This window comes from Lepus europaeus, chromosome 13 (assembly GCF_033115175.1).
Source record: "Lepus europaeus isolate LE1 chromosome 13, mLepTim1.pri, whole genome shotgun sequence".
Lineage (NCBI taxonomy): Eukaryota > Metazoa > Chordata > Mammalia > Lagomorpha > Leporidae > Lepus > Lepus europaeus.
Window position 1 is genome coordinate 91,295,178 of NC_084839.1, and position 14,379 is coordinate 91,309,556.

Here is a 14,379-nt window from a genome sequence, read left to right on the forward strand (position 1 = left end):
TCATAAATAAGTATTTACTTAGTATATTTTCCTGTAAGTAAAAATTTTCAGATCAATAATTGCATGTATTTAAATCTTCACTTGCACTGCCAAAATGCAAGCCTAAAAGATTATATCACCAATTTACCCTCATACCAACAGGCTATGAAAATTGTCCTTATCTGACACCTTTGTCATCCACTAGGCTGTTTGCAAACTTTTAAGAAATGAATAATATGATAGCATAAAATTTATAGACCTCATTATTCTTTCACATGAATCTCTAGTATTTTTAGTCAGAGTGAATATCTTTCATATTTTTGGAGACAGCTGTTTCTTGTAGAGAATTTTCTGTTTCTACTTTTCTCTATGCTTTCCACTGTAGTTGTTGATTTTCTTTAGATGAATTTGAGGAGCTGTACTTAACAAGCATGTCATCCATTTTCTTTCCTTTTGTGTTCAACAATTTTTCCTCCAGAGCATCAAATGGAGGGTCACAATAAGTTGATTTTAAAATGTTTTCTGGGTGCAAATAACCTAGTGCTATTGATGTGGCTCGAGTGAACAGAGAACAAGGAAATGTCACAGTTCTTTTTTTTTTTTTAAGATTTATTGATTTTACTTGAAAGTCACAGTTACACAGAGAGAGAAAGAGAGAGTGAGAGAGAGTGGTCTTCCATCTTCTGGTTCCCTCCTGAAATGGTTGCAACGGCCAGAGCTGTGCCGATCCAAAGCCAGGAGCCAGGAGCTTCCTCTGGGTCTTCCACATGGGTGCAGGGGCCCAAGGACTTGGGCCATCTTCTGCTGCTTCCCCAGGCCATAGCAGAAGAGAGCTGGAACAGAAGTGGGGCAGCTGGGTCTCGAACTGGCGCCCATATGGGATGCCGACACTGCAGGCAGTGGCTTTAGCTGCTACACCACAGTGCCGGCCCCCACAGTTCTTTCTTAAGAAATGGATATCGGTATCACATGACTCTGATAGCAGATCACCAGGGAGCAGCCTCGTGTCAGCACTAACATACAAATCAAAAACAAGAATGACAGATAAAATAGTGCACTTTCCAAAGGGAGATTGTTCCAGAAGGTGGAGTCGTTTAACATTTGGAAATGTAATTACATTATTTACCAAACTAAGTCAAAGCGCCCCATCTCTTAAATATATGCTTCACTAAAGGGCATCTCATGCTTACTTTCAATAAAAATCAAAAAATGCTGAAAAATATATAGGGACTAGAGTTAAAAAAAAAATAAAATTCTGCTTCTCAATGCTGTTCTTTTCTCTTTGGAAAGAGGATAATGTTGCTGACTTCCCCATACAACAGTACCCATATTATCCAGGCATGAAAGCAGTCACACACATACAGGATACACACATGAGCAGATCACATAAAGCTGTCAGAACAGTGCCTGGAACCAGGTAGGTGTGCCAAGAAACAGTAGACACTGCTAACTATCCTTGAGGCCCTTAAGAAAGCCCATGGGTAAATACAGAAAGGACAACACTCCAAAATGTCAGGGCTACCTGGACTCATCTAGACTTGGAATGAAAGCTTAGTCCCAAGGAAAATAATTTTTCTTCTTTCAAATGTAGCCCATTGTTTCTAAATTCATCTAGATGACAATGGTTACACTAGAAATCTGAGGAGGAAAAGTAATGATGTGGGACTTTCATTACTAGTCAACTGTAGTAAGTTTCAAAGAATTAATAATGATCAGGGCACAGTTGTTTACAGGACTCCACCTTCTGTCTACACCCAGAGACTTTCTGCTCCTAGACAAGGTCAGGAAGCAGCCGGAAAGGCTCTAGGAGAGACTGTGGAGAAAGACATCTTGTTGGCTGGCACGGCGGCTCACTAGGCTAATCCTCCACCTGTGGCGCTGGCACTCCGTGTTCTAGTCCCGGTTGGGGTGCCGGTTCTGTCCCAGTTGCTCCTCTTTCAGCCCAACTCTCTGCTGTGGCCCGGGAGGACAGTGGAGGATGGCCCAAGTCCTTGGGTCCTGCACCCGCATGGGAGACCAGGAGGAAGCACCTGGCTCCTGGCTTCGGATCGGCGTGTCGCCGGCTATAGCGGCCATTTGGGGGGTGAACCAACGGAAAGAAGACCTTTCTCTCTGTCTCTCTCTCTCTCTCACTGTCTAACTCTGCCTGACAAAAAGAAAAAAAAAGACATCTTGTCCAGTGGTCATCCCCTGTCTGACTAGGCTGGGCCTTGGAGCACTCTTTCCTACCCAGCTCTTTCCTTGCCCTCCAAGGTTGGGAACTCTCTTGCTCAGAACGTGTAGGAGCTCCATGCTGGTTTGGAGGACCTTCCATGTTCACAGTTCTGTATCCGCAGATTCAACTAACCACGAGAAAAAAATATTTGAACAAAAGAATGCATTTTTACTAGACACGTAGGATCTTTTTGTCTTGTCATTATTCCCTTAACAGTATAGGCCAACAACTGCTCACATAGGGGTGATTTAAAGTGTGCGAGAAGATGTGCAGAGGTCATGTGCAAATGCATCGTTTTATTTAAAGGACTTGAGCATCCTTTGATTTTTCTGCTCTTGGAGTTTCTAGAATAGTCCCTTGTGGGTACTAAGGGACAAATATAATGGACACAGCGTGGTCTGATGTGGAAGAGCAGTTTTGCAGCTGGACAGGATCTGTTCAAACTCCAGCTCCATTTTCAGCAGCAGTTTGATAATCAAAGTTGCTTAGCCTTGAGAAATGAGGACTGTACGTTCCCCATTTCAAAGAGCTGTTTTGAGAATTAAACAGCATAGCATGTGTAAAATGACTAGCATAGTGGCAGGCACATAGTAAGTTTTCCACATTTAGAAGTTGCCATCATCATTGCCACCATATGCCAGCCACGATCTGTTCACCCACCTACCCCTTGGAATAAAGGGCGTCTGGTCACACCCCTGCTCTCTGCTGTGGCCTCTTGCTATCTGTTTCTCCATGATTAGAATGTTCAAGGTCAAAGAGAGAAAACTTGGATGTAACACTTTGTGGTAACCACTGATTAAATAACAAATCAGGTTAAAACCAGCTACTTTAATATGACAGTTCCGGGTAACCTTCCAGTTAGCATTGGCTTTTGACAAGATAAAGCATTTTTATGCCTTATGATGTATGTCTATAGCCAATTGATTTAATATTTTAAAAGGATGCTGCCTTGCCTCCCTGGGTGGAGTAGGGGGACTGGCTTGATACACAGGTTTCCATGCATTTTTATTTATAACACTGCACGTGTGTCTTCTGTCTACTGGGGCAGTGACTTTGTAAAGGGAAAATCGTCTGATGAAAAGGTTTGGTGTAAGAGCTAGAACCTCAGGGAGGGCTTTGCTTCACTCTGAGTTCTTGCCATCCCGATTCCAAGCCTCCATGCTGATCTTAAGTCTTGTTTCCCTGCTTGTCACCATGTGTTCTCAGACGCTGACAGCCGCCATCCCGGATTCCCACCTGTCACGTTCAGTGTACAGCCTCGGACCCGGTCACTTCAGGAAAGAAGACAGGTGCAAGAAGCCATCCCCATGAAGAGCTTCCACAGAGGAAGGGAGGCATTGAGCTTTGATGACCAAAGAACAGGCCAGAAAGAGCATGGCGGTAGAGACAAGAGGGTGATTTTAAAGCCCAAGCCACTGTTTCACACAGTGGACGAGGAGTATGCATCTGGAGAGCAGAGCGAGGAGGAGGCCTCTGCGATTGGGCCCAGATGGACAGCTGAACCAGAACACAGCAGGGAGCGCCACAAGTCCCACAGTCCTCTGCTCCAGAGAAAAAAATGTTAATGTCCACAGATTGTTTCAGAAGTTTTCAACAACCCATCTTCCTATTTGAAAGGAGAGAATTTTCAGAGGTCAGAAGGAAGTTATTGAGTTTGATTTTTTTGGAGGGGGAAGGGAACAATTAGTCACGTACCTAGAGGAAGCAAGAAGATATTTTGGAGGGCTGGGAGCAAACCCAAGACTGTGTCACACACTTAACTGTGTATCTTGGTAGACGAATTCCTTATGGGTAAGAGCAGTTAATCACTCCAGAAATTAGACACTGAGAATTCATAAAAGCTTTCAATCAAGGGCATGTTGTTCATGTTACATATTGATACACAGAGCGATTGATCAGCAACTCATACTGACTATATGCACTTGCAACTCATGATCCAATTAGCACTAGCAGGGGCCTTTGGAGTGACCTGACTCAACGTGTAGGTTTACAGATGGGGATCCCCTGTTTAAGGTCATGTGGTGAGTGGTTACATGTCCTCAAAAATGGCTGCCTTCCCTCCCAAGTGAATGCCTTGAATTTTGATTTTGATATTCAATAGGCAATAGCTGTATTTCAAAGGAAAGATGAAACTTTTATAGCATTGCTGTATTGATTCAGGAGCAATGAGATCAGATGTGATATGCACTTCAGAGTTAATCTGTGAATATCAGAATATTTATTTTTAAAACAATTAGAAACACAGCAGCCACAAATAGACTTCATAGTAATGAAACAACCAACAGGTATGTATTAAGTATACATTTTGCCACCAGATTTGAACCTATTTTATAATTTAGTCTTCCATCGGCATCATCCCCAAACTTGACCTTGACCTCACACTCCAGATCACCAATTTTACTAGACTACTTTACCCTTTCTTCTGCCTTCCCCTCTTCTTCCTTTCTTCTCTCGCCTGGCTACCTTTAAGTTAATAAATACTTTCCGAGTATTAATTATTGTGCCAAATGCCTACCCTATAATAATCAATTAACCACACATCTTTCTATTGTTCCTGGTTTTGGTGTCTTTACTGTCCCCAGCTGATGTAGTTCTCTGCATGGCCATGATCAGAGGCACTTGTTCCTTAGACCCGTCTTGCCTTCCTTGACACCTTGGTGTCCTGCATCCAGTTGTATGTGCTGTGGAACTTATCTGTGAATTCCACAAGTACAGGCATGAAGTCCATGGCCTGAAGGACAGGGAGGATGGTTTGTTCATTTAAAATTTTATCCATTTATCAGTTGTATTTTTAATCTTTTTTTTTCTTTTTTCATTTGTTTCAATGATATCTGTATCAGTTATCATAGTGCCAGGGACACAGTAGATTATCTATAACAGTTGAACTGACAAGAGCTTTTTATAGCTGAAAAGAATACTACCGAAGATATTATCAGACATTCTTATTTTCCAGGTGACAAAAATGAGGTCTTGAGATGCTACTTGAGGTCAGTGCAGTGTCTGCTTCCCTTGGAGGATGTGGTCCTGTCCCAGTAACCTGTGGATAGCAGTCACTGACTAAGGACAAATGACTTTCCCCAGGTTTTCCATTTTATGGAGGACATTCACTCAGGTTCCTGCTGCAATGGTAGAAATGGCAATTGAAAAAGCCCACTTCTCTTTCTTTTTCTAAGCATGAAATATAATGCTATGTGTTGTCTGAATATTTTGATTTTAATATAAATAATACACTACCAAATAATAGTAATCATTCCAAAGGGATAGAAGCATGTGTGTATATAAAACTCAGGGATTACAGGGTTTTTATTTCTGTTCAACAAAGAAATCAACAAGAAATCAAAGCAATGGAAAAAGTTTTATGCCTCTTGAGAAGGAGGCAGTGAATTCTTTTGTAGATGGAGGTGCAGAGGCAGAGTTTTGGAAATAAAACTTTTTTTTTCCTTGTGTGTGTGTGTGTATGTGCATGGGTGGTTGGGACCCAAGTACTTGAGCCATCACCTGCTGCCTCCCAACGTGTGCATTAGCAAGAAGCTGTAATCCAGAGTGGAGTTGGGAGTCAAAACCCAGGCACTTCTATCTGGAATTTGTGTCTCAAGCAGCAGGTTAACTGCTAGACCAAATATCTGACACAGTAAAACTGATTCTTGAGAGCTGAAGAGTCCCCACACCCCTGACTGGACTCCATCCACGTAACAGAGATCCAAATGTGAAGGCCTCTAAAAAGTCTAAGGGTCTGAAAAATTACCTAACTCCCCTGGTTTTCTCTCAGCTGACGGTGCCATTAAGGAGAGGATTGGGGTAATTTAGGGAGTAGATTTAATTGGAAAAAATCTGTTGGGAAAATTCCTGGCAAGATCGGAAAACCACTTTCTGCAAGAAGAGGGCAAGCTCAGGCCAAAGAAGAGGATGACCACAGGCTAGCAGGCAGTCAAAGATCTGTTTCCAAAGGAAACTTCTACAAGGTAGTCCTGGGTGGCAGCAAGACAAGACAGATCTCTATGCCTGCAGTGCACTCTTGTATGCTATGGAAAGAAGATGAGAAAAGAAAATTAAGTCATTGAGGGAATGTTAGGCTACTTGATTGCCTTTTTAATCTATAGTAGGACTCCCTTATCCATTAGAGATACCTTCCAAGACCCACAGTGGATGCCTGAAACTGTGGATAATACTGAACCTGATATATATAGTATACTATGTTTGCTTCTATATATACATATCTATAATAAGGTTTTATTGACAAATTAGGCAGAGTAAGAGTTTAACAACCATGACTTACATAAAATAGAACAATCATAATAATATACTGTAATAACATTGTCAGCATCACCACTCTTGTGCTTTGGGATCATTATCAAGTAATACAAAATAAACTTGAGCTCCAGCACATTGTGAAAAGGATCTGAGATGGCTCCTGAGTAACTAATGGGCAGGAGGCATATACATGGTGAAGATGCTGGACAAAGCAATGATTCACACCCAAGGCAGGGCAAGCAGGATGGCATGAGATTTGAATATAATAAGCAAAAATGGTGTGCAAGTAAAAGCATATGATTGCTTATTTCTGGAATTTTCCATTTCATATTTGTAGACTGTAGTTGACTCTAACTGAAACCCACAGAAGTGAAATCTGGGATAAGGGAGGACTACTCTGTTTACTTTCTGCTGAGATCAGTTGATTGGGTTCCTAACAATCTGGCCAACCCTTCTAGGGAGCAGGTGGAAAGATGTTCTGGGCAGCAACAGTTATCTTTGTCCTCTGGTTGCTGTGTTTTACAACCTATTAGTGGCCGTGTGCCCAGAATATATTTTCACAACAGAAACTGATGGAGTTGTTTTGCTGAGGTTATTTGTTTATCTAAACATTCGTTGATCATGCTGCCTCTAGGAAGTGGTGTGAAGATCCTGTCTGAACTATGTGGCAGGTTGAGGGCCCCCAGGATGCTGGTGGCTCTGGTTAACCTGGAGAGTTGTTGGCTGAAATGGACTTTCTGTCTGCTCATCCAGCGTTGTTTCAAAATTATGTGTGGTCTGGTCTCCTTTCCACACCCTCGTAAGTAGCAGCCAACTCTGGAGTATAACAGGCAATGCTACGAATGCTTTTGGATATCAGTTACACATGAGTTTTTTCCAATAGGCACCAGACAGTGCAGCAAAGAGAAGTCTCTTCTTGGGTATCAAGGAAGACCCGGTTTTTGTTGTCTGCTCAACACAGGGAGGGATAAACTTGAATAAGGGTCCCTGTCTTGGCCCTGGCTTCACATCCACTGAGCTGTCAATATTCTCTGCTAATGGCTCCAAAGAATTTGAGCTTTTATCTTCAGCCTAAAAAGTCAGATGCACGACACACAACATCCTCATTTCCTTCCAAGAGTTTTATTTTGTTTTGTTTGTTTTTAACTTCCGGAAGCTTATTAACATTGTCCACCTGAAGGTTCTTGGATTCCAATGAATTTTACATTTTTCCTCTACAGCAGCCTCTGACAATGATTTTCCTTTCATTTTCTGGTATTCAGATTGCAGCAAATGCTCTTCATCTTCTTCAGATCAGACTCAAGCCCATGGATATCAGTCTTGTGCTTAGTCAACACGTTGAAAGAGAAGCATTGGCCATGGAAAGGAATACACTATGACAAAGAGCAGCATGGCATTGTGGGTACTTTATCACATTTCCTGCATTCTTTTCTTTCTCTCATGAAGGCTGCACACTTCTGGCTTCTCTACTTGGAGAAACATCAAGGGTCACAGGAGGTAGGGCTGGAAGGACCCCTGATTTGGAGATAGAATTGCTACTCCCATGGAAGAGGTGATGAGACTCAGTTTTTCAGCCGGGAGAGCTGGTTTCAGCCTACAGAAAAGCCCCCTGAATGCTTCCTCACCCAGGCAGATGCCAGCCACTCTGGTCATCTGTATTGCCAATCAATAGAGTTGGTTCAGAGCTCACACTCTGGCACCAGAGTTCAATTCAGCCAGGAGATCTTGAGTCAGTTAATTATAACCCCTAAGCTGATATTTACTGATTGACAGTAATTCTATATACTTCATAGGATGAGCACGAGGATTAAATGAGATGATATATGTAAAAGTCTTAGTAATTACTGGGATCGATTTAATGACAACATAAGTGATATATGAGACTTCTCGGAGAGGTTGTTTTATTGGCAACAGTAGAGGATACCCTAGTTGAGGGTACTAGGGCAAGGGTCAGATAGGAATAGAGAACGGTAAAAACCACCACCACAGCTTGTCCTGTCTCTAACCACAGTCCATCCATCAAGAGCAAAGCCAGAGACAAGGTCTGGATATGGATTTACATTTATTTTTAAGTCAAAGCACAGCCTCACTTTGCTGGTTTCTGTATCATTACCCTAAAATTCCTGCTTTGGGGACAGTTAGCCTGCAATATACTTCTAGTCTAGATTTATCCCCAAAGAGAAAGGATCATAGGCCCTGCTTCAGCACTTCATGATGGGAAGCCAGTGGAGAAAGGGGAGACTGGTCTCCTTGGGGAAGAAACCCACTGGGGTCTCACTCCTAGGCTTGAAATGTCTTATCTATAAAAGACCTTCCCTCCACAAAGTGTCTGACCATTTTAAATATGGAAAAAAATAGTTTCTGGGATGTTTGGTAATGTGCAAAAATTACCCAAAGTGATTTTTCGATAAATAAATTCAGTGAATGTGTTGGTTTTGTCTGTGGCATTTGCAAGTATAGTTTATCTACAAATGGGGCAGGCAGTTTCTTATCATCTTAGTTTTATTGGAGTTTTTAATTTTCTGTCTGACTATACTGTCAGGTACCTTGTTTCTAACTCCTGCTGAGAAAACCCAGCAGTGCAGACAGAAAGCTTCCTTTTAGGACATCAGGGACTGTTCATTGTTAATGGGGCCATCAGCCAAGGGGAATGAAAGAGATGCCTGCCATTAGCAGGGATGTGCCCTTTCATCTGTGCACAGTAATTGATTTAATGCATTCTTTTTCCTCCTGACCCACTAATGAGCCCCTAAGCCAGGGGTGTGAGCAAGTAAAAAATCAACATTTCCTTTGCCCGGACTTCTTCACTCTGCAATGTATTCAACAAGCAGAAATCTTGATGTGGACTGAAGGAAGACGATCTCTACAATTCCTAGACATCGTGATACAGATGTCAATCAAAATTGGTGGTCTCCAAATCAAGGTGTGCACTCGGTTTTCTAAGAAATTAGAATTGCACAGACTAGTAATGGCCAGCATTAAAGAGCGCTTACTATATGCAAGGCATTATACAAAGAGGCCTGCGCTGTGGTGTAGTGGGTAAAGCCGCCACCTGCAGTGCCGGCATCCTATATGGGCCTGAGTCCTGGATGCTCTACTTCTGATCATTTCTCTGCTATGGCCTGAGAAAGCAGAAGATGTCCAAGTGCTTGGGCCCCTGCATCCACGTAGGAGACACAGAAGAAGCTCCAGTCTCCTGGCTTCGGATCAGCTCAGCTCTGGCCATTGCGGCCATTTGGGGAGTGAACCAGCAGATGGACATCTCTCTCTCTGCCTCTGCCTCACTGTAACTCTGCCTTTCCAATAAATAAATAAATCAATTTTTAAAAAAAGTTTGTGTCATCAACACAGCTTTTTTTTAGACAAAAAAAGGCATTATAAAAATGATTTATAAAGATGGGTGCTATCAGCACTCCATTTTAAAGGAAAAGAAATAAGCTCAGAGGGATTGAGTAACAGGTGTAAGGTCTCCTGGCTTCTAAGGAAGACCTTAGCTGCCAGATCTGTCTCAAGTCACAACCACCAATCTGACCCTCTGACCAGGGTAGAATAGGGAATTTATAAGTGACTCTGATCTACACCCAGTCCTCTTTCTCACCTGGGGTAGATCCAATGGGAAGAAACAAAACCTTTCCACTCTGTCCAAAGAGAACTTTGATTTAAAATGGAAGAATAAATATAGTGGAAGCTATCGTTGCTTTGGAAAATTGTTTTTTGTTTTTGTTTTAACAAGACAGCCTTTTTTAAAAAATAAGATTTATTTATTTGAAAGTCCAGTTAAGGAGAGAGAAGAAGAAAGAGAGAGGGAGAGAGAGATTGAGAGAGAGAGAGAGAGAGAGAGATCTTCCATCTGCTACTGGTTCACTCCCTAGACAGCCACAACAGCCAACACTGGGCCAGGCCAAAACCAGGAGCCAAAAGTTTCATCCATGTTTCTCCCATGTGGGTGACAGGGGCCCAAGCTCCTGGTCCATCTTCCGCTGCTTTTCCCAGGCCATTAACAAGGAGCTGGATCAGTAGTGGAGTAGCTAGGGCACAAACCAGCGCACATATGGGATGCAGGCCTTGCAGGCAGCAGCCTAACCCACGATGCCTCAGAACTGGCACCCAGAAACCTGTTTTTACAGCTAATGAGTCATCTACACATTAGAAGATGAAAAACACTGGCAATTTAGGCACACTGAAGTTCTTTTTGAAGACACATTAGATGTTTTGTGTCTGATTTTAAATTGAGATTGTTGCTGTGTTTCAATTATGTGTTGCTTACAAAGACTTTTTTCCTGGGTCCCAAATAAATTCCAATTAATCAGTCTCCACAGGCCTGCAATGTTGAACTCTGTCATTTACTTACAGCAGAAATATAAGCCAACAACTCCATTGAACGCATGAAAGGGGACAGAATGACTTAGATTACAGAAATATTCACATAATACTTATAGAGGAGCATATTCTTGGTAAGTCCTATAGTATTAATTGAAAACATACTGTCAAAAAACTAACATAAAACAAATTTGAAGATCTTGATTGGTTTTTATTCACAATTCTAGAAACAGGCAATGCCTCATTCTACAAAATAGAATGAACATTCCAATAAGCCAAGCAGAGGAGGTTATTTTATAGACAGAAAAGGGCTGGGGAAAGTAGAAACAGAACAAAAAAGTAGACTGATCATTTCAAACTTACTTTTATTGGAAAGACAGGTTAAAGCAAAAGGAACTCCTTTGACCTGCCAGCTGAAACTGGCCTGTTTGGGGATTTGGGCCAAATTCTCTCTTCTCCTGATTCCTTGGAAGGTCATATGAACAACTAAGTTTTGGGATGACAATGTGGAAGTTCAGTAGGAGCGAGTCCATTTTAATGTCATCTGTTGGGCCTAGTGTTGAATTCAGTCCAAAACAATGGCTTCCCATACATTTTTATTTAAACTGTAACGTAGCAGTTAAAATATCTGTGTCCCATATCATGGAGTACCTCAGTTCAATACCCAGGTCTGACTCCTGACCCCAGCTTCCTGCCAAAGCAGAACCTGGGAGATAGCAGTGATGGCTGAAGTAATTGGTTCTCTGCCACCCATGTGGAAGATCTAGATTGAGTTCCCTACTCCTGGCTTCAGCCCTGATACAGCCTGGGACTTTGTAGGCATTTGAGGAATGAACCAGTATATGGGAGCTCTCTCTGTCTCTCTCTCCTCTATTCTCTCTCTCTCTCTCTGTGTGTGTGTGTGTGTGTTTGCTTCTCAAGTAGGTATTTCAATTTTAAGATTTACTTATGTATTTACAAGGCAGAGTTAGAGGGGAGAGAGAGAGAGAGAGAGAGAGAGAGGGAGGGAGGAAGAGGGAGAGAGAGAGAGATCTTCCATCTGCTGGTTCACCCCCCAAATGGCTGCAAAGGCCAGGACTGGGCCTGTTCAAAAACAGGAGCCAGAAGTTTCATCTACATAGCTCTCCTATGTAGCTACAGGAATTCATTTACTTGGGCCATCTTCTGCTGCTTTCCCAGACACATTGTCAGGGACCTGGATTGGAAGTGGAGCAGCCAGGACTTGAACCAGTGACTATATGGGATGCTGGCATTGCAGGCAGCAGCTTAATCAGCTACACCACGATGCCAGCATCTCAGGTAGATACATTTAACATTTTAAAAAAAATTTATTTAACAATACTGTGTGCTCAGCATTTTATCAACAACTGTACACATTTTTAAAATTTAAATCTCCTAAAAATCTTAGGATTATTATCTCCCTTTGCTATGATTATTATCCTCTTTTGCATACGAGAAAACGGAGTCTCAGGGAGGTTTTCACCAAGGACACACTGCCAGCAGGTGGCGGTATCACTTATAACCATCTGACTCCAAAGCTACCAAGTCTATTCACTAAGCGGTAGTAAAATTCTCATAGCTGTTGTAAAATACACAATGCGTAACCTTTTTAAAAAGATTTATTTATTTCTTTGAAAGTCAGAGTTACAGAGAGAGAGAGAGAGAGAGAGAGAGAGAGAGAGATCTTCCATCTGCTGGTTCATTCCCCAAATGGCCACAATGGCTAGGATTGTGCCAGGCCAAAGCCAGGAGCCAGGAGCTTCTTCTGGGTCCCCCACTATGTTCAGAGGCCCAAGGACTTGGGCCACCTTCTGTTGCTTTCCCAGGTGCATTAGTAGGGAGCTGGATTGGAAGCAGAGCACCTGGGACTCAAACCGGCACCCAAGTGGGATGCCTGCACTCAGACAGTAGCTTAAGCTGCTGTGCCACAGTGCTAGCCCTGATGTATACCCTTAAAAATAATAATAATAAAAAAAGCTATGCCTTTTGTTCATCATTTCAAGTCTAAAGAGCATTTCACCAAGTTGGGTAATACTTGGGGTTGTGTTTTTCCACTGTAGCCACTGCCCCAACATTTCTTATGGCTTTGGTTGATATTGAAGTGTTTACTGTAGCTAGCAATAGTTGTGCCCAAATCACCTAGTTAGATGTGTGTTTTTGGTTGAGTATAGAGAAGTGAGAGCATGCGTTATCCTTTGGTTACTTTTTTATTCCAATATTTTTATTCTCGTTGAATTTTATCTTTGAGCTAGTGGAATCTTAGAAATAGCACCAGTTAGAAACTTAAGGGGTCACACAACTCCATGGCACTGCACCAGTTTAAAAGGACAGAAGGTCCCACGGCGTTTCACTTATTTTGTTTCCTTGGAGGAATTTTTCTGGTAACTAAGGGCCAGTGAAACTCGGGACTCCAGGTTTCGCTGGTGTACTGTTTCACCTGTCAAGGCTCCCCTTGTTTTGAGTCTGTGCTCGTCCTGGCCTTGGTTCAGCAGCAGCTTTATTATCTAACTGTGCCATCTTTAAAAGGTGTTGTGTGTACTGAGAGAGGAGGGAGTTGCCCCAATGCTTCTACATGTAGAAGTAAAAAACAAAAACAAAAACAAAAACACCAACCAGTTGGAGAGAAGAAAAAGGGTAAATGCATGTCTTCCCCAAAGAGAATATTCTTAAACAAGGGAAAGACAAAAGAATAGGTCCTCACCCAAGGATACACCCATGGGAAAGTCACACAGAGCGGCCAGTGCAGAAAAGCAGTCTTAAGAGCATGAGGTTTAGCAAACAGAGCTTGCTCTGCTTCACCCACAGCCCTGGAGCTGAGTTTCGAGTTTTGAATCTAGACAATACAGCTGGAATTTCTGCAGTTTCATTCCCCAGTGCAGGAGGAGTTTCAGGCAGCTCTCTGGCAAAAAAATATTTGGACAAATATCACCAGAACAAAAAAAGGAGATGTGAAAGGTAAATTACGCCCGTAGTGAATTTGGATAATTAAATTCTTCCAGGCAGAATGAGCAGAAGATAGGATGTTTGGGTATGCCTCACAAAGGGGGTTCTTTTTAATAATGAATAATGATGACCTGGGAAGGTAGGAAGACTTCGCTGGAGACAAAAAGGTACAATTGTGATAAAATCACAGCACTGAATCCTTCCTGGCCTTAGAGTTGGATCAGGAAGATTTCATACACAGGAAGAAAAGTTTATATTTGATAAACTACCAGGGACCTTCGAAAAAGTTCATGGAAAAGCAGATTATGAAAAAAATGTATGGCTTTAAAAATGTTTCTACACAAAAATAGACTGACTTTAATCCCATTTTCCTCTCACTTTTTTAAATAAAGATTTTATTTATTTATTTGAGAGGTAGAGTTACAGACAGGGAGAGGGAGAGGGAGAAGGAGAGGGAGAGAGAGAGTTCTTCCTTCCGTTGGTTCGCTCCCCAGATGGCTGCAAAGGATGGAGCTGCACCGATCCGAAGCCGGGAGCTAGGTGCTTTTTTCAGGTCTCCCATGTGGGTGCAGGGGCCCAAGAACTTGGGCCATCTTCTACTGCTTTCCTAGGCCACAGCAGAGAGCTGGATTGGAAGAAGGGCAGCCAGGACTAGAACCAGTGCCCATATG

General features: G+C 42.3%; 1 protein-coding gene across 1 annotated transcript in view; it reads left to right on the plus strand.

The window, feature by feature from the left end:
* SLC9A4 (solute carrier family 9 member A4) overlaps window positions 1-3,759 on the plus strand; it is a 62,151-nt gene extending 58,392 nt beyond the window's left edge. Inside the window, 1 exon segment of the mRNA XM_062208888.1 lies at window positions 3,401-3,759. Within this exon segment, the coding sequence (XP_062064872.1) occupies window positions 3,401-3,759 (359 nt within the window).
* Window positions 3,760-14,379: the final 10,620 nt, after the last annotated feature.